The following is a 23,385-nucleotide window of genomic DNA, read 5'->3' as shown; positions in this document are numbered from 1 at the left end:
GTTCATCCAACTCCACAGCATGGCTCATTTAAGAGATTAATACACAGGCCGGTAGTACAAGAAAAGTCAGCCTTGAGAAATAGCAGCTAGTCAAGAAGGCCATTCATGTGCAGATCAAAACAAAAAGCCCACTGTTAATGTTTTCTGTTGGTTTTATACAGAAATACCTTCACAATGAGATCCTCCATGCTGTGCAGTGCATTGACACATGAATGTTTCCTGTTAATAACAACTCACAACTAATTTTTATTTAAAGCACAGATTGAAAATTAGTCCTTCATGGATTTTCAACAAACAGCCCAACTTCCTGGTAGATGTCATGTTTGCGTACCGCACATAGTAAATACAGTAAATGAAAACCAAATGCCACAGCAGGTTCCAGTCATCGACGATTATATGTCGTATAATGACTCAGACAGCATAAGGTCATTTGCTTTTGTTCAAGTCGATTAAAGAAGCACAACAGAAAGAAAGAGGGAGAAGGTGAAAGGGGCAAAATGAATTAGGTTTTTCAATCAGCAGTAAGGCTTCTTTATCTGGATGTAATGAAAGAAAGAATTATTTCTACAAACATGCATCGCTTGTGTCAGAAATAACAAGTCTTCTCACGCGGCTGTTCACTCACTGTCAATCACGATCACAAAATCCACTGATTTATGTTCACTAACTGATCCACGTTCATGTCATCTGAATAGAAATCCGCTCAGTTTGAAGTGCACCGTGATCCCAGATCATTTAACCGACTGATGCTATCACAACCAGCTGAGCTGAAGCTCTGGTCGTACACAGATGGAAATCAATCATGTTCGTGCACATCTGCCATTCAGACTTAATCATGACAAACACTTGTGTCTGTTTAGTTCATGAGATTTCCTGTGAAAACATTATTTATTTATTTATTTATTTTTATATTTGTTGACACTTAATGTGATTTACTGAAACAAATACTGTTTAAATGTGTGCGGCTAGAGGAATCATGTCATGTTGAAGGCGAGGGGGAACCAGCAGACTGGACTCCAGGGACTTCTACTACTAAACTATCAACACCACCACTTTCATCACATCCTTCACTTGAGCAAATTACCATATCAGCAGCAAGATCTGAAAGCAGTCCAAGAAACCACAATCTCTGCTTTCTGACGCACAATTAAAAGATGTCAAACTCGGTTTCTCTTACACTGTTTTGGTTCTGGCTGTCAGCGCATCAAACATTATCTTAAAGAGGACTCATTTAGCAGAGAAAAGGGAACGGCCAGGTTCACTGACGGTGAAGAGGGGGCTCAGTAGCCTCGGGGTATGTGGGTAAGCAAGGAGCACAAAAGAAATGGGAACACGATAAGAAAAGCAGAGATGGTGGGAGGGTGGGGGGTTGGTGGGAGTTGGGGGGGGGGTGGGGACTCCAACTTTCCTGCCTGGCTCTCTCCTGGGAACCTGGGGGCTAAGACGCTGGAGCTCCTCCACACAGGTATCATATTCAGCAGGTCCTTCAGTACAACTGGGCTCCGGTCCAAAACTCCCTGACTGTCTGCCTGAGTGGAGAGATGTGGAGGCGCCATAAGGTAACAGTAGCAGAAATGCCAACAGGTGAAACCAAATATTCAAGTCAAGCTTGATACTGTTGTTGTCATTTCACTGAATAATGGCATTAAGCCTTTCCTTATAATGTAAGTTGCATGCAATTATTAGCATGATTAAACACGCTCAAACATGATAGGGGAAAGCGAGGAAATGCGAGCGTTAATGGATGTCCCTCCTCTTTTTTTTTCTTGTGAAATATGAAAAGTGTGAGAGAGGAGACTGAAACTCATGACAGTTTCAGACATAAATCAACCTCCCACATCTCCACTCTGACACAACATAATAGACAGACTGTGTCCCCCTTACAAAAGCTCAGCGACTGAGGGCCCACTGCTGGATCCACTGTAATAGCCTTGACTCTAAGAAAAAAGTGCACTGCCTTCTTTAGACATCAATTCACTGCATCTGAATGGCTGATCGACTGAAGAGGGGGAAAACGCTGAAACAGAATAGTGCACTTGCATTCGGCCTGGATGTAGCTTTGTTTGTTTTTTTTTATGTATAACCTTGACATCTTTAATAGCTTTAAAAATACACATACTTCTATGGCATCTAAAATACTGGAAGAGACCAATTTTAACACAGAAATGAGCTTCAAGGTATCACATGATGCCTTTTCTCAATATTCAGTTTGAACTATTAGCCCGACCGATATGGGATATTTGAGACCAATACAGATATCAGCTTTAGAGGGGAAAGATTCACCCATCACCGATACGGAGGGCGATATAGTGAATTTATAGTATGAAAATAGACCTCTTCCATGTGGATTGTGCAGCAGTTTTGCACCGATATGATTTTGCAAAGGCTGCTTCCTTAAACAAATAACTTTATTATTCGATGACTTTAACATGTTAAATAATTAAACATATACATTGTCGGCCAGTTATAGGTGACATTGCTTCTTGCCACAGTATTATAAATCACAGCATGCTCTCATGGAAATCTTTGTAGTGACACCAATATCAGCATTTTTATACTTTATATTGCCACATATCAGATAAAATTTACACTAAAACGAATACAATACCAATGTCTGCTATAGGCCGATATATGTTGGTCAGCCTCTATTTTGGACTGGAAATAAATCTGAAGAGAGTAAACTGTTGCTGTAGTCAATTATTTTCTAGAAATAATCAGGTTGTTGTTTGAGCTATAAGACGCGATGTCATGACAAAGAAAAGTAGCAAATCTTTATACACCATACTGAACCAAGGGGCTCAGACTATAAAGTAAGGGAGAGAAAAAAAACAAGCAACAAGATGTTTCAGGTAAGAGCACAATCTGGTAATTACAGTTTATGTCGATGAGAAGGTTGATATCACTCTTAAATTTGTACGATTAATGTGAAGCTACCCCATCAGCTGGCTAACGTTGCTTAACACAAGACTAAACTGTGTCTCTGTCCAACAGGTAACAAACCCAATAAAATCCACAGTTCTAATGAAGCATACCAGCCACTGAGGCTACGTTCACACTGCGAGTAATCTATTGCTCAGACCATTTTGTCTTGATTGGGACTCCGATGGTTGCCGGGCCACTGGTTTTAACTCTGTGCAAGCAAAAAAACAAGCATATTTCCCCAAAAACAAAGCTTTTCCTTTAAATAAAACATCTCCTTCGTACTTTTGAGTATTTGCAGACAGGTGCAATGGGACAGGAATAGACTTAGTGTGAATTGTGGGGGGAATAATTAAGCTTGTGTAAACTCAACTGTGTGGTCTGACGGAGCAATAGGGGGTTTCACAGCCTTCTGACAACTGCCCAGAGGTCTGCAGATCGTCCAAACAGTCCACAACCGCACCAGTTTGTTCTCCTGCTGCACCAGATATGTGAAGATTGGAGTGGATGCATCAAAACGCTGCATAAAAAACCTGACAATGGCTCTGTTACACAGTCATGTACCGCTGGTGGAATTAATCAAACAGCACAAAGACTCATGTGCCTGGCAAACAATAATGCCACTTCCCACTAGCAGGTCAGTCTGCTGAGCTTGTGCAGTGCAATGTGAAATGTGCACTCACAGCAGAAAAAGCAGAGAAAACTACAGTGAGATGAGGCCCCTTGTGGCCACGAGTGGATTCAATCAATCTGAATTAGAGATGTGAAGGGTTCCAAGGTTTTGTCTTGTTTCGTGTGGAGAGGGGGAAAAAATTGAAAATTGACCTGGCAGCCTTCATTTAGTGACAATGTGCTAAAGTGTCATAAAGTATGATGGGTATTCATCATAGTGATCTGCATAAGCGGGGGCAATACAGTGGCACAAAGGTTTTCAATTGAAAACCATAATACTCATTAGTGTAACACTCAACATCAGCTGCAATCAGAAGTTGCATTAGCCGCGAGAGGGTGCCTGGACAAAATTACATCCCTAAAATGACTAAAATATATACAACACACTCTGGAAAAAGCATTAATCAGGCCTTATAAGATCTATAGCGTGGGATTATCCTCTCTATACTGTCTCCTTGATATACGTAGGCCTCATTTAGGTGACAATGTAAAGCGGTGCTCTGTTCAGTTTCTACAGCCCTGACAAGATCAACCATTAAATAATTACAATGTTTCCTTCGCAATTTCACATCTTTTATCGGTTTAGGATCAGGGAGGATATGAGAATACGCGACCTATTCAGTCTCAAAGCAGAAAACAGTAAATAAGTGAAACAACATCATCAATGCAATGCTCTCAAGCTACAATAGAGAAATCATTTGAATATACTGAACTGCTCGAGGAACAGAAAGAACCATTTATCTAATTGATAAAGTAGATATTTGGAATGTTTACGTATTAAAGGACCAGTGTGTCAGATTTAGTGGCATCTAGCAGTGAGGTTGCAGATTGCAACCAACGAAATTTATGTAGAAGAGTGTAGGAGAAACAACAGCAGCAACAAAAAACCTTTCTTACTCTAGACTGACAGTAATAGTGAGATTAAGGAAGAGCTCTGGCATGATGTGATCTCAAATGTTGGCTGGGCTAATATGGATGCAATAAGCTAAAGGTTAAATATATATGTGAGATTTAAAACAACTATTTGCCATGTAAACATATTGTGGCGTTCTGAGTGGAGAATGATATTAACTTTGCCTGTGTTGCTATCCCAGTCTGTCTGTGCTTCGTTTACAAAGCCGGTCTGGCCGTGTATGTTAATGCATGAGGCCCTCAGCGTGCAACTGAGGAGAGACTGAAACTGCTGTTTTTTTCATCTTCGTCTGTGAAGTAAAGATTTATTTTGACCAAACAATAGTTGCTAATTGTTGGAAGAAGCAAGACAAACTTAATTACTTTATGTCCACATTGAATGAAGTCACAATGATATGCAAGATAAAATGTAATGTTTAGTCTGGCAGCGAGCGATATTACGACTGTTTCTGTCTGTAGGGATCCTTTTCTTAATGCTGTAACACACTTAGAGTAACATCAGTTTTAGTGGACGTACTTTGACCGGCACATTTGTACCCAAGGATTAGCGAACCTTACGTAGCAGCCATTGTGGCCCGTGATATAGTCACATCTAACTCAGAAGGGTTTATTTTGTTTAGATTTACTTCTCCATCTTTAAGTGTTTACGTGCCAGGCAAAATGACAGATTTCTACTGAATGGAGTTTGGTTGGCTGTATCGGCCATTGTTTTGGTCTGAGTTGCTGGTGCTGTAGTGACATCTAGCAGCAAGTGAATTTCATAAATATAACATTATATAATTGTACATAAACACAAATTATACAACCTCAGACTAAAATGGCCGTAAACCAAGAAAATGAAATGTTATAAAATTAATAAATTTCTGATCTCATGAGTCTTTGTACTTCCATTTTGGAAAGGTGGTGAAAAACCTTGTATGGGTGTGACAGCAACAAACCTTAAATATGTATATTAAGAAGTTAACTGACCAGTAGCATCATTACTGGGTTGACATTTCTTAATTGAAATAGTTTTGTTCAAAGTGTTCAAACTATTAACAATAAATTTGGTACAAATAATCCTGTCCCCCTCACGATGAATTAAGTTGACATTTTTTGTCTGTTTATTTAAATATCTTTTATTGGATGGATTCCCATGTCATTTGATAAAGACATTCATGGTTCACAGAGGATGAATTGTAAAAACTCTGAACCCTTGACCTTTCATCTCGCATCCTCAGGTGATTTAATGTCCAAAACTTTGGTTTAAGACAAAATACTCACAAAACTACCTGAACTTTGTGCCAATTACAGCTCACTAATACACTAAATTAAAATGGTTAACATTATAGCTTATACACATAATACCAGCAATAATTTGAGCATTTGGCAGAGCCAATGTGCAGCTATAGACGTGCAGTGGAGAGCTTCAACAACATCCAAGTACAGAGTTAACAGTATATGTGCAGGTGCCAGGGTTGATGCAATAGATTATTCCTGTTGTCTTGTTTACTTACTTTGCAACATTTGTTTTAAACTTCTGAATTATTACAAGAGTATTGTGTCCAAATTAAATGCAAGTTTGTATTTTTGAATGCTGTCAAAATGTTAAAATAAAAATATAAAATAAAAAAAAGATACTGAATTGGTGCATTTGTTCTCCACAATAAGACTCACACCATTTGAGCAATATACAAAACCATTTTTTTTATTTTCAGTATGAAGTGCTTCAAAACACACATTGGGAATTGTTTTGACAAAAGATCTTTAAAAAATGTCTACGATGGAGAATAAGCAGGGTTTCTCTGCAGGGTGGTGGACCTCCTATCACCTGCAAAATATTACACATCAGTTAATCTCACACAATGTGATTAAACACACAGGACAAAGAGGAAGTCTCACCCTCCAGCTGCACCATTCTCCTCTACTGTATCAGTGGGGAAAGAAAGACAGGTCTTCTCCACTGAGACACCGGACTCAGCCACAATACATCTGTAACACTCTTTAATTAAAACTGTGATTTTGTTACACCAGGAGAGTTTCTTCTTGGTTGCAGCTAAAGTCTGTGGTGATGTGGGCTTTGTACAGACGGGGCAGACCACCTGTATGTTGAGAGGGTGGGCTCCAGGCCGGCAGCATCTCACAGAGTCTGATCAGGCCTGTGATGCAAGCCTCTCAATGATTCTCCTGTAGTCTTCCACAACAACCTGATAACTCTTCTCCAGCTCCTCGTGCTGCGTCTGAGTGTCCATTTGACCCATGTGGGACACCAGCTCCTCCGGCCGCAGGCACTTCCTCATCTTCGCCAGCTCCCTCTGATTCTTCTGCAGAACATTTACAACACACACACACACAGGCGATGTGTTAGATCAGTTTGGTTGTTTGCTACACAAGACTTGCCAAGTAACAATATGTGGTGAGAAATGTGGGTTCTTCATTTACATTTAGGGATAAGACATTTCTGATAAGCAGTGTATTATAAACGGGGTCACCAGCTGTAACTAATTGGAGAGATTTCAAAACTGAGATTTATGTATATTGTACCATGTTTATTGTGTTTATGGTGGGATTTTGTACCCAATCTGATTCCGGACTTCTGCTTTCAGATCTCATTTGACTGGATTGTCAACTAAAATCAAATTAAATTAAATTAAATACCAGGTTTGAGTGTTTTGATAATCTAACAGCACAGACCACCAGTTCCAAATGTCCAATATGAACTCCACACTGAACCAAACATGACATCTTCCAAGCCTGGAAAGTCACTATTTTTGTGACAACAATAGTTAGTCTTTTAGATTTTAGTTGTTCTACTTGTCTTGAGATTAAGCTTGATCGCATTGTGGCTGCATAAGGTTCAACTTATTGCTTTCACAGGATTTGTTGACAATAGGAAAACCACAGACTATGACCAGGCTTATTCTTCAGATAGTTTTGGTGCACATGCTGTGTAGCTCTCAAGTGGTTCAGATTCCCATGAAGGAATCTTTGTGCATGATGAATTAAAGAGATAATTAAAACAACGTACGTTTAAAGCATAAGGAAAGGTAACTGCAAACCAAGACTTATTAATAGTTTATTACTTATCTTTAAAAGCACTGGTAGCTTTCCATGAACAATTAATGAAGCCATTAGTTACGATTTATATACCCTTTATAAAGTATGCCTAACTGGACTGCAGCATAAACATCTGTAGTGAAATCTGAATGGTGAAAGGTTCCCGACATGGACGAACAAAGTACACGTTCACTTAGTCTAGTGCAATCTGCAGCTTGAAAACTCTTACATGCACATGCATGCAGACATGGTCACTGGGGAATTGGAGCTAAGAGCAAAAATGTATAATCCCCCTCACATTCACAGAGCAGCGGCTTCTGCCATTCAACTAACTACACGCTAAATCTCCTCAGGGAAGGAAAACCGCTCTGCATCTGGCCACCAGATCTTTTCTTGCCACTCTCCCAAGAAACTTCTACTTCCTGCTTCACCACATAGGTCTTTTCAACGTCAGATTCTGCCTCTTTTTTTTTAGACATGTGGTTACTCTGCTGACAGAAAATTCTGTAAGAGCTGGTATGCAAAGTTTCAGCAAGAAGCTCAAATACAAAATCTCACAAGCAAACAGGACGTAGCGTGTTATGTTGGTGCACACAGATCTACTCAGTATTCCTGTTGAAACAGAATCAGAGGAGCTTATGATATTCTGTTCACCTCAAACTTCCCTAGAAAAACATGAGAAAACAACAAAAGTGATGTTATAAAATCACTCTGTTTGACTGATGAAGTTCCAAAAGTGCTGCAATAGTAACGCTACAGAACTCTGAATAGTAGCAGCTTTCTGACAAAGTGCTTCAAACACACTTTCATGAAAATTATTTCTCCCAAAGAAATGCAAATCCTGACTAATGACATGTGTCTGAATAGAGAAAAGCTCCAGCAGCAGCAGAACCACGGATGCCTGGTGCGCCCTATTGTCGCTGTAACAATACAGCACTAGTAATCTATCAATTTTCACGGGATTGAAGATCAATTTTTCTGCTGTTTTAAAAGGTAAGATAATAAACAGTGACAATGCAGAGCTGTAAGCCGTACATGGGCCACTTTGCTTCCTACACTGAACAGCTGTAATGTCATGCTAACACAAGGTAGAAGACTGCACACTGGATTCTTGTTTGACAGCAACAGAGACGAGTTGACAGATTTATTTCAGAATAAATCAGGAAATAATTTACTCAGACATTCATTCTGTGTTCTGTCATTCTGCACACACTTTTTGACCCTCTCCACTCTACTTTGAAGCTGTGATGATTAAAACCTCACCCTGTATGGTCCAAATAGCCTCTTCTTCACCTCCAAACGGTACTCTCTGGCTTTGTCTTCATCACTCATGTCTGTTGCTCTCAGACGCAGGATTTCGTACACTCGTCTTGCATGTTTCTGCAGGGAAATAACAAAGAACCTTTGATTAAAATGATTTTATATTTAATTATTTTAAAGCTCAAAAGGCTGCGTTATAGTACAGTGAGAGCATTTTATTTATAGGGGAGTGAAATGAACAATGAAGGTCTGCTCTATCTGCCACAGACCTTGTAAACATATAAAACATCCAAGCTTTTATTTTGTAGCCCTTATGGCCAGCTGGCTTTACACTCAGCCATACTGTGAAACTTGAGGTTAGGCTCAGCACAAGTACTAAAACGATCAATCGATTAATGGATTAGCTGACACACAACATTTTTAATAGGTGATTATTTTTCTTAAATGTGAGGAGTTGCTGCTTTCCTCTGTTTTATATCACTGTATAATGAATATTTTGGATTTAAAACTGATGACTGGAGATGAAACTACGTATCGAACACAGAGAGAAATAATAATTAGCCACAGACTCATACAGCACCTTGTTAATTTTCAACTTGTTTTGTGCCTCTTTGACCATGTCGGCTGAGAAACCGAGGTGCAGCTTGTCTGCAGCGAAGGATGGGAGGCCTTGACAAAGCTTGACCAGCACGTAGTCTCTCAGCTTCACGTAGTTCTCAGAGGGGTCTTCAGCTGATGACAAACACCACAATACAATTAAAATGAGTTCACAGTGTTTCAGTTGATCTACAATAAACCTGACAAACTTGGCTCGGTTCAATATGTCTTACTGTTAATGTTATCGTCAGTGTGTAAACTTGTGTGTGAGTTGGGGAGCAGGGAGAAGATTTTTTGGGTCTACAAAACAATAATAACAACTGACTTTTTTTTCTTTTCTTTTTTTTTAGCAAACTTTTGCAAGAAGTTACTTATAAGCAACAATGAAGAAATATTACTGAAGGCCAGACGAACAGTTAGCAGGAACGTTCTGCCTTGAAAAGGACTCGTCTCTCAAAAGGAAAAACGCTGGGATGCCTTTTTAGTATTCATCCTCTGTCTCCATGCAAAGCAACTATTTCGATCCAGCTAGTTTCAATAGAGCCTCAGCACATTCTGGTATACATGCCAGCCCTCCAAATTAACTCACCCCCTGGATCCACCAACAGCAGAGAAAAATCATTTAAACTGTTTGTGGGTGACATGAGGTTCTCAGATTAAAATGTTGATCCACGCCTTCTTAAACACAATAAATGCCGTTAAAAAAAAAAAAAAGTCTGATGCTGATCACCTGTGATATCTTGCACTTTGGGCAGGCTGCAGTAAAATCTGTGCACTGCCTCCAGAAGCTGAGCACCATGACCCTCTCCTTGGAACGGAGGCAGGATCAACATTTGGCTGTTTAGTTAAAAGGGCAGACATACGCACAAACATAGAGCCAATGAGAAAACAGGTTTGTAGTCACAAAACACATTTATGTGGTAGTAATTCTGAGCAGGACCAGAAATACTTTGATTCAAAGTAGGAAATAATAGATTGTTATCCTGATCCATCAATGCAACAAATCAAATCACATCAAAAGCTTATCTATAAAGTTGTTTTCAGATACAAATCACCCTGGTTTGGTAATGAAACAAAATCTGGTTGAATGGTTGGCTATATAAGCCAGTAATTTGGGCTCTTTGGGAAGAGGATAAAGAAATGTATAATTTTCCACTCCTTTTTCATACAAAAGAATGGGAAGGCACGTGCTGCCCCAGCAATTACCTTACACGTGGTCGGGTTTTGTCTGGGTACACGTAGTAATTATAAACTGTCATGTAGCCAACAGTTGCGTAGAGAGTCTCCCCATCTTTATTGTACTTTTCAAATCTGCAGATAAAACACAAAGGCAAACAGGTCAATTACAGGCACACTCCCATGCAGTGTCCATTTTAGCCTCTCTGTTCTCGTGCCCACCCCTCACCCCCCGACGTCAGCATGTTAGAGCAGCCAGGCCCCGATTGGTACACCTGCTACAACCTGAATACATTATGCACTTAATTGGAGTACTGCAACTTAGAGGAAGAGAAGGGGTTGGAGGAGGGACTGAGCTCCTCAAAATCACTTCAGTCCATTTTCCCCATTGTCAGTATTAATAGTTGCCAGGGAAAAGAAAACACTGGCAGAGGCTCTTTTTACTGTTAAGACATTGTTCAGTGTTTCAAAAGACAACAGTATTCAATTCAGCTCTTGCCCCTGAAAAATTTGAAAAGGGCTTTTGGCACAAAGGAAGCTCTTGCCTGATCAACAATTCTCCTACAGGGGAAATATAATCAAACTGGCCTGGTAATTGGTCACAAGCGCCACAAAGGGGGGCTTTGTTTTTCAATGACACAATAAAGGCTTTAGGGTAGGGGTGGGCGCAGAGGGGGGGTATGATGTCAATTAAGGAGGGCACTCACACAAGAAAGAAGTCCCAACGATCGTCGTCTGCATCGATGAAACTGGCAGTCTCTATGAACCACATGAGGAAGGTCTGCAGGCGCTCATGGTACTCTTGGAATCCCGGGCAGGTAATATCAGCCTAGGGCAAATAGGGCAAAATCAAACGCTATCATTCAGAGTTAAATCTCGTCCCCGCCGTTTAAACGTAATGGTAACAACAACTCTAAATAGTTAAAACTGATATTAAAATCTTCCCGGATTGCTTTGGCGAGGCAGTAAGCGATGTTTGTACCTTGTGAATCTGGTATGTGAGTTCCCCTGCCTCCTCGTTGTGGACCGTGTACGTGTGAAGCAGGGTGCCGAAGGGCTTGAAATTGGCGTCCTTCTCCAGCAGTGAGATGAAGTCATCAGTGTTGCAGGTGAACCCAGCAGGAACGATTTCCCGGATCTTCCCTTCAATATCGTCGGGCTGGATAACACAATGTGTATGAATTTTACAACAAATGCAACAAACAGATCTGGATACTAAAAGATAATCTAGCACAGCTTGTAAGACTTATTTCCACAAATGTGACCAGAGAGGTATTTTCTAATAAATACAAAATCTAAACAATTATTTTTGTTTTGTACACAGATTGTACGATTATAGAAATGTTTGTAAAATAGCAAACATGTGGGAAAAAAATCCTATACAATATAACTGGAAGCATACATGTTTTGTGACAATGAAAAGAAAACCATTAGGCAATTAAAACTGTCAGCTGAGCAGAGACCACAGCAGCAACCTCCTCCCCCTCCCCGCTGAAAAGACCACTTAAATCAGTACATTTACTACTTATGTTAAACCATGAATATGTGATGAAGTTGCCACAATAAACGCATTTCTGCTTCTCACTGGGAAATTAAATCTTATGAATTGATCTCAACTTAACAAACCTTTGGGCATCCATAATAGAGGCCTCTCCTCTAATCCTGCCAAGTGAACCCAATCAAATGAATTTGCCCCTGCATTTTCAAAGAGCCTCGGAGACAAAGAGGCCCTACCCTTGGACTTTTTACTCAGTGCAACCTGTGGTTAGTTCAGCTGTAATGTTTGCATTGTATCCATTTCCACAAGGATTGACATGAGAACACTTTGCTAAGCAGCCCTTTCACACCATTTACATGTGTGATGGGCATTATTTCAGCAAAGAGACCCTTGCTGCTCAGCATTGAAAACTGGGAAATGAAGAAGGTCTGAGCAAAATGCACTACAAAAGGCTAATACAACATACTGCTAATTCCCCCCCTTTCAGACATCAGCTAATATCTAACTGGAAGTAATGCACCTGCAGCTGAATGCCTCTTAACCATTGTAATTGTTCAGTCACATTTCTAAGGAAGAAGGACCATACTTAAAAGGCCATGGACAAACAAGTCCCTTTGTCCCGGGCACTCTCCTGCATACTAGACACTAAATTGCACAGCCTTCCAGAATAGATGCCTTAGTTTGCCATGAATATAACTTAACAATGTTCCTTTAGAGCATTTTGTTAATGTCTTTGATTTCTAACAATAAGCACAAAGGGGGTACAAACTATCTAATTTGTTGTGTTGGTATTATTTCATCTCTTTAATCTACTCCAAAAGACCACACCACATTCAAAGTCTGCAATCACTCCTTCTGTTTCTAAAAAAAAAAAGTATTGACTTGAATTTTTTTTTAAGTTAAAGCATATTTACACATCCACATTGATTATGAATGTAACAGGAATAATTACATACAACTACAAGGCCTTCATCGGTTCTACAGCCCATGTGCACGGCAGGTCTGGCACTAAAGTCTGCGTTTTCTGCGACAAGGCCAGCAGTATGGTGTTTTTGGCTGATCTAAAAGGGGAGAAGGTGATTTTTGATGAGAGTCTTGTATCAACGTGGCAGCTGCATAAACTCCATCTCTGCCTCCCCTCGTCTCTCACCAGCTGCACCGCACCCCGACCGTCCACATGCACTCAGAGACAAACACTCTTCAGATGCAGCCTGAACTCTGCTGCTCCCCTCACTCTCTACCTCTACACCAGCTGCACTCAAACCCTTAACAAGGTGAACACTCAGGGGTCAACGCTGAACACTAAGTAGTGGCACACACAGACACTAAGCCAGCCATCACATTTCAGTTTGAATATCAGCTTCAAACTATGTTCCCAAAAAGTCTAATGGCTCTCTTTAGGTTTAAACACAGTGAATTGGATGCCATGGCTTTTCTTTTTCTTTTTTTGGTGTTACCAGAGATGAAAGTAATGTGGTGCCCATCACCCCTGTTGGATGGACCCATCGCTTTCGTATTGGGGTTATTTATAATTTGAGTGCATCCACAGAAACACCAAACCCTGGTGAGTTTTTAAGTAATACCACTGCTCCCACTAACACCAGTTGAAGGCTACATTGTCCAGTAGGGGAGCCCCTGCTGTTTCCAGACAGGACAGATGTCCCCACAGTTGAATCATCTGACCTCAATAGGGGCCCTGGCTAATTCATGTATTCGTTTTACGTGTTTGCTGCATTGACAGCTTCAGGAAATATTCAAAGCTGCCAGAGGCCTTTTGTGAAGCCTCAGAGAGGGCGCGACCAGGACAAGCGTTTTGCTTTACTGTCCGTTTTTTGTCCAAATACTGGCTGTTGATATGTAAATTCTTATGTGTGGCAATTTAAAAAAAAAAGCAAAGTGTTACACACTAAGCAGTGGAACTCTCGGAAGAATTACATCTAATTGTCAGGTCATTAAGCTGAGCAATAAAATAAATGAATGCATTAATTATTACATAAAAAGTGTGTGCCTCACATTAAAAGCTGAAACCCATTGAACATCAGTTTACAGTCAACACCATCGATTCTGATTGTTGATGACTTGAGGAGCCCAATTCACTCCTGGAAATATATGAACAAGATATCCAACCGTGTCACATTACTCCTCCTGCTGATTCAATCACAAAAACCTCTAAAAAAAAAAAAAAAAAAAATCAATGCCTCATGTTAGACCCCATGTAAAAACCTTTTAAAAGCCTCCTCTTCCGACAGGGAGGAGTAGGATTAGTGTACTGGCACAGGGGGCCGTGGTGGGCTGAGATTTAGTCAAACAAAACAGGAGATCTCTTACAGGAATAATGTCACCACCCAGAGAGTTACTTCAGTAAGTGAAGAAATGTTACGGTAGTAAAAACTGCCCACAAAAACATACCTTAGGTCTTATCTGCTCCCCTTAAAGAACATTTTATCAAACAATCCTTCTATTACACAACTATGGAGGCAGCCCCTCATTAAAGTTTCAGTTTGATTTACAGAACTTGTCATTATTAAAGGGCTTCTATTGCTGTATTTTGATGTACTGTTGTGTTTAGTTTTCAAAAGTCATGTCCCAGTTTCACTTTTGCGGCCGTCTGCTTTAAGTTTTCCAGAAACACTTATTATATATGACAGTGGGTATCAAAACTACTATTTTTACTACACTGGCAACTATACTCAAAATACACCAAATTACCTTTTTTTCCTCCTTCAAATTACTTATACGCTGCAATGCTTTTAGACAGTCCAACCATTTAATGTTTTACAAGACAGACTCGGAGTGGTTATCAGAAAAATACTTTCTTTTTTGTATTCTATTATTTGGTCTATATTAATTAATAAAACGGGGTGGACACATTACAAACACCTCTAATTATAATATAATACAATGCAACAGCACCAAAATGCTCATTAATATAAGTCAACACCTCTGAAACGGTTTCAACAAACACGGATCATTATAACCTTCTTGATGACGGGATTTATTGTAGGGTTGTTGTGTTAGACTGCATCAGTTTTTTTAAATTAACCTTGCTCATTAATATAGGTTTCTTCTTGGGAGTGTTCTGTAATTCACTGCTTCCATTTTGCTGTCTAGCCATATACCTTCCAATACCTTTTGCAGAAAAGCACCCTCTCAAGTTTGGTCTAAGACCATCGGACAAGCTGAAGCACTGAGTCAACAACCATCTAATGCACTAAAGCATCTTCAGAGAGTCCACAGAACATATGGCAGGACTCCAGACCAACTTCTTTTATTAGTGGCAATGGTGCACCTCACTTTTTCATTAAGGTGCACCACAACAATGTATTTTAAGTTCATCAGTTCCCACACACACACACACACGTAATTTAACACGACTGTAAATGGAATAAAAGGTGCTGATGAATGTTTTTCTTTATTTAAATCACAGCACTCAACAAGAAATCTCGATAACCTCAACTGTTTGAACAATAAACTTATGTGTTTAAAGTGCTTGACTGAAGCAATATCTGATTCGAACATCGGTTTCTGCTGATATTCACCTTGTTGACCGACGTTGGTCTATCTGCAATCAAGATGGCATTCACCAATCTCACTGGCTGATGTTTATCGGATGTGCTGGATCAATTTTGTGCTGGCTAAATGTTGTGTTAGTCATTTCCAACATGACTTCTGGAGAAATAATCACCTCCATATTCCAGCTCTTGCACAAACTGCACGCAAATACCGATGTGCTCCATGCACAGCTGACTGTTTCACATGTTGGATGAGAAGAGAAACAGACTGAGCTGCAACAAGGAAGAGATTTTTATCTTTGTAGAGAGAGAAACATTGATGTTGGCCGAATTGTTATTTTAAACATCGGTATCAACACAGAATGTCAGTGCATTGTTTACAACACTGTGTGTAATGTCTGAGCATAGTCTCAAACATTTAGACACAGAGCAACATTAACATCTCACTGGACTCCTGTTACCACCTGATCCAATATTCAACCACCAGTGAACTTTGGTGTACTCAGCCAACTCCTGAACAAAATATCTTGGTCTTTAGGTGCTACGTGGTTAACTTTGGTCATCAGTCACCTACTGTGGCTTTAACTAAAAATCATTCCAGTTTGTGACATCACACAGCGAGGCACTTAAGAAGTCTTGTTTTAAATATGCAAAATCATCACCTCAAAAAGTTGGTACCAGCTTCATGATTCAACAGCACTTAAAATACATCACAAACTGCAAAATCCACCCCAAGATGAGACAATTCGTGTTTTCCATAATACCCCCTTTTTTAAAGTGGAGCAGCTACGGATAAAAAAAAAACATATTTCAGCAGGAGGCATGGTGTTTTGATCACACCTTGATTCTTGGTGCATGTTTAAAGGCACATTTTGTTTATAATGGTAGACAAACAGCACAACATGGTTACCCATCATCATTACAATAATACAAGAAAATGGCTGACACAAGTATAGTAAGCAGGGATCCTGCCACAGCACTACTAGTTACACTTAAGGGTGCAAGAACTCCTAAGGGAAAAGGAATAAAAAGGAATGCGTGTCTTACCTCCACACAATCAAACACCTCAGTGACTTTGGAGGAATATTTCACTTTGAAGAGGGTGCTTAGGTTTCCAGCACTGTAGAAGAGCTGTATCTGAAGACCTTTGTAACCAAAAGCGACCTCGCTGTAGACAAAGTGATTGCAATCATTAAATGCAAACAGAAAACAATAAAACAGACACATTAAATTGTGTGTGCTGTGTAAGATAAATTCATATAACAAAACATTTGATTATTCGTATTTAAATTTATGGAATATACATCTGGAGAGGATGATCAATGCTTACTGTAGGTTAGGCAACTTGTTTTGCTGTGTTGCATTGTTTCTTACACCGCTATATCACTGGCAGTTTATGGCAAAATAGATTTCATCATTATGCAACTGTGTGATTGAGCTTTACTAGCAATTACGCTTGCTGAAATAATTAATGCCCCAATTACTGAGCTCCCTTTGAGCTGATTGCAGCAAGTGCAAAAATAACCAATCCTAGTTTTGACTAATTTGGAAATGCAATTTAGAGCATAACGACACTGTAAGCCTACACACAGACACAGGTGTCACTGCCAATAATGTAGTCTTGCTCAGGTTCAATAGCAACACACATCAGGGTTATAATACAACTTTACAGCTTTTTGTGGGGCTAAAATACCATGCAAGAAAGAGCTTTGTTCATGCTCACATTTCAACCATTGCATGTCTGGCAGTATAAATTTCCCTGCATCCTCTTCAAAACTAACTATGAAACTGACTTGTTATTATCATCAGGTACTCGATGTTAAAGGAGAAGACAGAATGAAGAGCGTCTGAATAAATCAGGAGATGACTGAAACATATGTGAAACGAGTGAAAACAGAAAATCTGTGGTGTTGGCAGGCTTGCTACGAGGCACAGTCGTCTATAAATACTCAATGGGATCAGCAGGTTACAAAGAAAGACAGGTGCTTGAAGCTCAGAGGCTGTGGTTTGTAGCCATAAGGTTACTGAATGAAAGCCAAGCCAGCCCACATTTGGTCAGGCAGGGCTCAAAAGGCGTTTATGTGAGATTGGCATCATTTTAAGTCTGCTGTACAAAAGACGATGGACAAAACAAAAGAGAACGAAAAAGACTTCAGCCGTTTCACAGTGTGCACGGACGGTGCAATGGACTTTAAGATCCAAGTTTACCGAAGCATCGTATGTACGTGATTGAAGGAATATTTTTAGGAAACACACATAGTCACTCAGGGGTGAAATGAGAAGACCAATCTTATGTCCGAGGGTTAAAGTTAGGATGTGGTTAGCCTAGCTTAGCATAAAAACTGGAAGCTGGAGGAATCGGCAAGCTACCACTGTGCGAAACCTGAGCTCGCAATCCGTATCTGGTAGCCTGCGATATACTGACATCTAACAGTGAAGCTGCAGACTGCAACAAACTCAATGCTGAAACTACAGTGGAAATCAAATGTGAGCTGATTGGTTGATTGAACCTCTGTTGGATGTTGTTGAAACCAACATTAATCAGATTTCACTCTTGATCACACCTAACCACACATTTTCAACGAGGTTTTCAACTTAAACGAACTACAGGGTTTTTAACTGGTTATGAAACAGTCTCAATGTATCATTGATGCCTCTATAACTTACATAAACAAACAAGACCATCAGTGAGAAGATTGGCTATTTCTCTAAAGTTATTCTTAATGCCAACACCACCTGCCCCACAGGGTAGCATTCACTCAGATGAAACTAGCGTGTATTAAACTGTAACTGTAAACTGAAGTCAAACCACTATCACAGACACTATTTTAGTTGAAAGGTGACTTATGTGATTCTGGAGAAATCCAATACCAGCGTAAAGTGTAAACGATGACACAGCAGGTAACGTAATTAACATTAGGTATGTTGTGAGTTTGTAAACTGTTGCTAAAGTTGCTGCACGGGCCGAATTTTATTTTAAATTATGATTTTTGTTTGCAAAGATTAAAGATTAAAAACAAGATAACTGAGATACATCAACTATTGATTTGTTGTCCGTTGACAAACAAACCCTGGCTGGAAAGTGTTGCAAGTGTTTGTTTCTCATTTACAGAGCCACGGCTGTGTCCAACCACCTGATTTCTTTCAGCGCGCGCACACACACACACACACACACACACACACACACACACACACACACACACACACACACACACACACACACACACAGAAGAGAAAGCTAGTGGACTGTGAGGAGTTGTACTGGTTGTAGCTGACAGCTCGTGTGTGTGAATATTATATTCAGATGAATGTATAGTTAGGCATCAGTGTCAACATGTAGAGAAAAGTGAGGAAAAAAAAACAAACAAACAACAACTCACTCATCTCCAAAAAGCTGGTGGCTGTACTCGGGGTGGAACGTGGTGCCGTCATCGTCAACGTCCTCCGGGAAGCGAACTGACGGGGAAAGACGACAGGGTCGAAACTCATTGCACACAACTCAGTGAGCTACATCATATTCAGAAATATACAACAAAACAAACATAAACATACCCAACTTCAGGGATACGGCTTCATTGGTGTCACACTTGTATTCAGCCAGTTTCTTCTCCATGGTATTTATTGCTGAGGAAACACACAAAATATATTGTCAGTTTTTGGCATTAATTGTTTTTAAAGACCCATTTTCTACTTCTCCATTTAATCTTCAGGAGTTTTAATTGATCGAAGTTTCTTTCCAACGATCACCTAAATGTCAGCAGCAGCTTGAGACACCACAATTGATTAAATGCTGAAACAAACAGGATCAGAATATATAACTATGGGGCGCCCAGTAGCTCACCTGGTAGAGAGATGTATTAATCCTTACTGCAGCGACCCAGATTTATAATATATAAACATATATACATATTTACTGTTATGTTTCCAATCTGTGGTCCTTTGCTGCATGTCATCCACACTCTCTCCCCCCTTTCCTATCTCCCTTTAGCTCTCTATACCAAATAAAAAAACAAAAAGTCCAATACATACACACACACATATATATATAAGAAAATATAACCACGTTCAGACACTAAATTAAAACCCAGTTATGAAGACAAGTTCTGACAGTCCAACCTGATTTTAACAGCATTTCAACAAACTCTGCTGTCATGCAGGAGAAAACAGACAACAACAACAACAACAACAACAACAGTGCCTGTGGGCCCTCTGATGAACCACCAGTGTGACCCTTTAAAATGAAGCACTGTGTCTCTCTCTAAAGATACCACAGTTAAAGTCGGTGCTTTGTATCGTCTGTAGGTAACACGAGCTGTTAGCGCGGAGCCCAAGTGTCACTCCTCCGTTACACAAACACAAACACACATACACACACACACACACACACACACACACACACATGCTACCACAGCCTGATGCTAACGCCGTTAGCAGGCCCCACACACACACACACACACACACACACACACACACACACACACACACACAGACAGACAGACAGACAGACACACAGACAGACAGACAGACAGACAGACAGACAGACAGACAGACAGACAGACAGACAGACACACACACACACACACACACACACACACACACACACACACACACACACACACACACACACACACACACACAGAGCTAACGGTAGCTGAGCGCGCTGTGTCACGTCTCCAACGGGCGGACAGAACGGACCAACGTCCGGACCAACGTCCGGACCAACGTCCGTTCTGTCGGTTGATTCGACGTTAAAACGGCTACAGTGGAATTAAAGCGCGAGGGCGTTCGAACACTTACCCGCCATTTGTGCACAGTGTAGTTCGGAGCTGTTGTCCCAAAAGACCCGCGGAATCAGGACGACTTCCGGGTCCGTGTGGAAACAGGATGTAGTTCTTTTTTTTATTTATTTATTTATTTTTAACGGCTCCCGCAGATTTTAATCCAACAACAAACGACTGTTAAATTTATTACTTTATTAAATCCGTAGTGTGAATTAAAAACTACTCTTTTTTAAACATATAATAACTTAATACACCGGAAGGTTAGTTCAAACTGAAATGAGTTCAATAAACTACCGACTTTTTTTTTCTTTATTGAACAAATGTTAGATTACAAACTCAATAAAGGGACAATAGCTTGCACAACAAACAGTAAAAAAATATAAAATAAAAAATATATGTACAGAAACCATATATAAACTAAAAAGAAAACATTTAAACACTTAAACATTTGAGGGTTGACAATATGACAAATACAATTTTAAGGAATTGGAGCAACAACAACAACAACAACAAACAATATAACTTAAAATGAGACTTAGACATGACTTCATATAATTAATTTAACAGATTATTCTCAGCCAAAATCTTTATGGATGATAAATTAAATTTTAAAGCACATTAGGGAGAGTTTACTATTCCTCCATTTACATTTATTTACATGATATTTATTTTTTATTTTCATAATGAATCTATCTCAATAAACTGACCTAGATTATATATTTGAGTATATCTATCTTAACTGATTACTGATGAATCAACCGGGCCGATATATCATCCTATATTTGTTTATTAAAATATATGCTGCCTACAGAAGCTGCAGTACAGACAAACCAAAAAACTATGTTTGAGGTAATCTATAAACTTTGTCCCCATTACATCCACCAGAGAGGACAGACAACTTCATATTGCAGGTTTGTTTGTGTTCATGTAAAAAAGAAAAAAACATTAATCAATAACCATCACCTTACAGACACTTCTATTTCTTGGCAACTATAACACATTATTAAAGGATTTTATGGTTTTGCTTTAGAGGCAAAACAATTTAGCTTTGACTGGTCACAGCTTGATTCAAGTTTTGAGAGCCTTGACAAGTTTTAAAATATTTTGGTCACAATTCTTTAATATTAAGGAAAAATATTAGTTTATGGTGTGTGGTTACATAAAAACAAAATATCAGCTGTTACATCATTATCTGATTTTTAAATTCTCAAATAGCTGCATTAGTCCGAAACATCCATTATTGGGCCATATTATGTTTAGAAAACAAATAACTGTGAAGGCTCGGCACATATTGTGGTCATGGATATAAAAGTCATTATTTTAGTACCTGAAAGACAGAATTAAACATTTGAATGCCATTTTGCTATTTGTCATTTGATTGTATTGTATTTGCTTGATGCAGCAGAGTACAACATTTATGGTGAACATCTGTTTTTTGCTGAGCCATTGCAATGAGTTGTTGACTTAAATGCTTATTTTCAGATATTCCCTTCTCATACCATCAAAAAAATCAAGTGAAATGAAAATAGTAGGAGAGGAACGCACACCACACTACATGAGCATCTGATTATTGTGATACAAATGTGGGATAAACAACACATTTTCCATCTTAGTCCACTCTATTTGGACATGTTATTGAGAATAAAGCATCTTGTCATTCGGACAGTGGTTAGGTTGGACAACAGAGATATCTCAATAAACAGAAATTGACTCTCTGGGGGAAAGTGCAATTCTGAACATCCCTCTGAGTCTGGGTAATGCTGTGCTATCATCCCAGCCTCAGCTATTCTGTCCTCCAGGTGCACCAATGAATGACCTATACCCAGTCATGTTTAAGCCACTATAATTTTACCTCTACTACACTGTCAGCACTAGATTATCCCTTTCCTGAACAATACCATACCTTTTACAACCCTTAGGCAACAAATTGTGTCTGCATGGAGGCAATACATGCTGCTTGATCTCTGAACTTCAAACTACAGTCGTTTAGACTTTTTTTTTCTGCAAATGCAGGCAATGACAAGATCGCACAATAGTAGAAGGAAATACAATGTTGTAGTGTTAAACAGGTTTGTTACAGTCAGTCCTCTAGTAGTGTGAGTGTGTGTAAACAGCAGTAGCTCAGAGAGCAGTTTGACCATCATATGGTTGGTGGTACTAATCTTGTGAATGGTCAGTTTATTTAGTCATTTTAAGCTATGAGCTTTATTTTACAGCACATCAAACCTTTACCTCTTGTTCTTGAAAACCTAACCTCCAGATAATGTCCCGAATAACAGTCAGAATTCACTCTACGCTCATGAATTGTGACTCAGTCCTTGAGGTTTTGCTGGGTCGTGTGTGTTCCCATTTAGATACTTGAGTTCATTTAATGGCTTAAACAGCAGATGTTTATAACCCTTAAAATTGACACCCGAGATGTTTGCACCAACCTCTGTGACAAATATATTGCATTTTCTGTGACTGCTTCACAATAAAAGCCACCTGTGTTTTCAGTTGAACACTTAATGTGAAGGAGTAGGTTCAGTTTGCATTAGCAGTAACTAAAAATATATAAAAAATATTTCAGATGCGTTTGTTAGGAGAGTGAACAGTCAACAGTGAGGCTGATATCAGTGAGATAAAAAATAAAAACTGTAATGCTGGATTACATGCTGCAAATAGTCTCCTGTGCATGTGAAGGCATTCTGAATCCTGCAGGTAATGGCGGACCCCGCCACTTAAGATGAGACTTACTGTATAGAGAGTTATTTACAGAATGAGAATACACTGAACGGCGGCTGGAATATTATATATATAATAATATAATTGTTGGCCTGACTCAACATAATTTATGCTCAACAGTACAACAAAATGAGAAAGAACAAAATCATTTAATACAAAAAATAAAGTGTACCACATTTAAGTGTTATTTTGGTTATAGAATCAAACTGTAGCCTGTGTAAACATATTAATCACTTAACTTGATACTAGAGCTAAAACTTTCTCCCTTTTATATAATGTAAACTGAATATTTTAGGGT

At 39.4% G+C, this 23,385-nt stretch overlaps 1 protein-coding gene across 1 annotated transcript; it reads right to left on the bottom strand.

The window, feature by feature from the left end:
* Positions 1-6,163: 6,163 nt before the first annotated feature.
* hat1 (histone acetyltransferase 1) lies at positions 6,164-20,470 on the bottom strand. Its single transcript, XM_051404402.1, has 11 exons — positions 20,380-20,470; positions 19,135-19,206; positions 18,963-19,038; positions 16,630-16,750; positions 11,555-11,731; positions 11,280-11,401; positions 10,603-10,707; positions 10,127-10,233; positions 9,380-9,531; positions 8,803-8,919; positions 6,164-6,806 (listed from the first exon to the last, which is right to left on the bottom strand). Exons 1-11 carry the CDS (start codon positions 20,384-20,386, stop codon positions 6,636-6,638), a joined length of 1,227 nt encoding a protein of 408 aa, XP_051260362.1. The 5' UTR covers positions 20,387-20,470; the 3' UTR covers positions 6,164-6,635.
* Positions 20,471-23,385: the final 2,915 nt, after the last annotated feature.

The sequence above is a fragment of the Dicentrarchus labrax genome, unplaced genomic scaffold, assembly GCF_905237075.1.
Source record: "Dicentrarchus labrax unplaced genomic scaffold, dlabrax2021, whole genome shotgun sequence".
Classification (NCBI taxonomy): domain Eukaryota; kingdom Metazoa; phylum Chordata; class Actinopteri; family Moronidae; genus Dicentrarchus; species Dicentrarchus labrax.
This window is presented reverse-complemented; position numbering and strand designations above follow the sequence as displayed.

Bases quoted from the DNA above. Each gene is read 5' to 3' on its own strand.
- hat1 (XM_051404402.1), bottom strand. The intron at 11,732-16,629 runs GTAAGACACGCA...TGTGTTATCCAG, and splicing joins AGGTGTTTGATTGTGTGGAG to CCCGACGATATTGAAGGGAA. The intron at 10,708-11,279 runs GTGAGTGCCCTC...TTTTATCTGCAG, and splicing joins CGTTGGGACTTCTTTCTTGT to ATTTGAAAAGTACAATAAAG.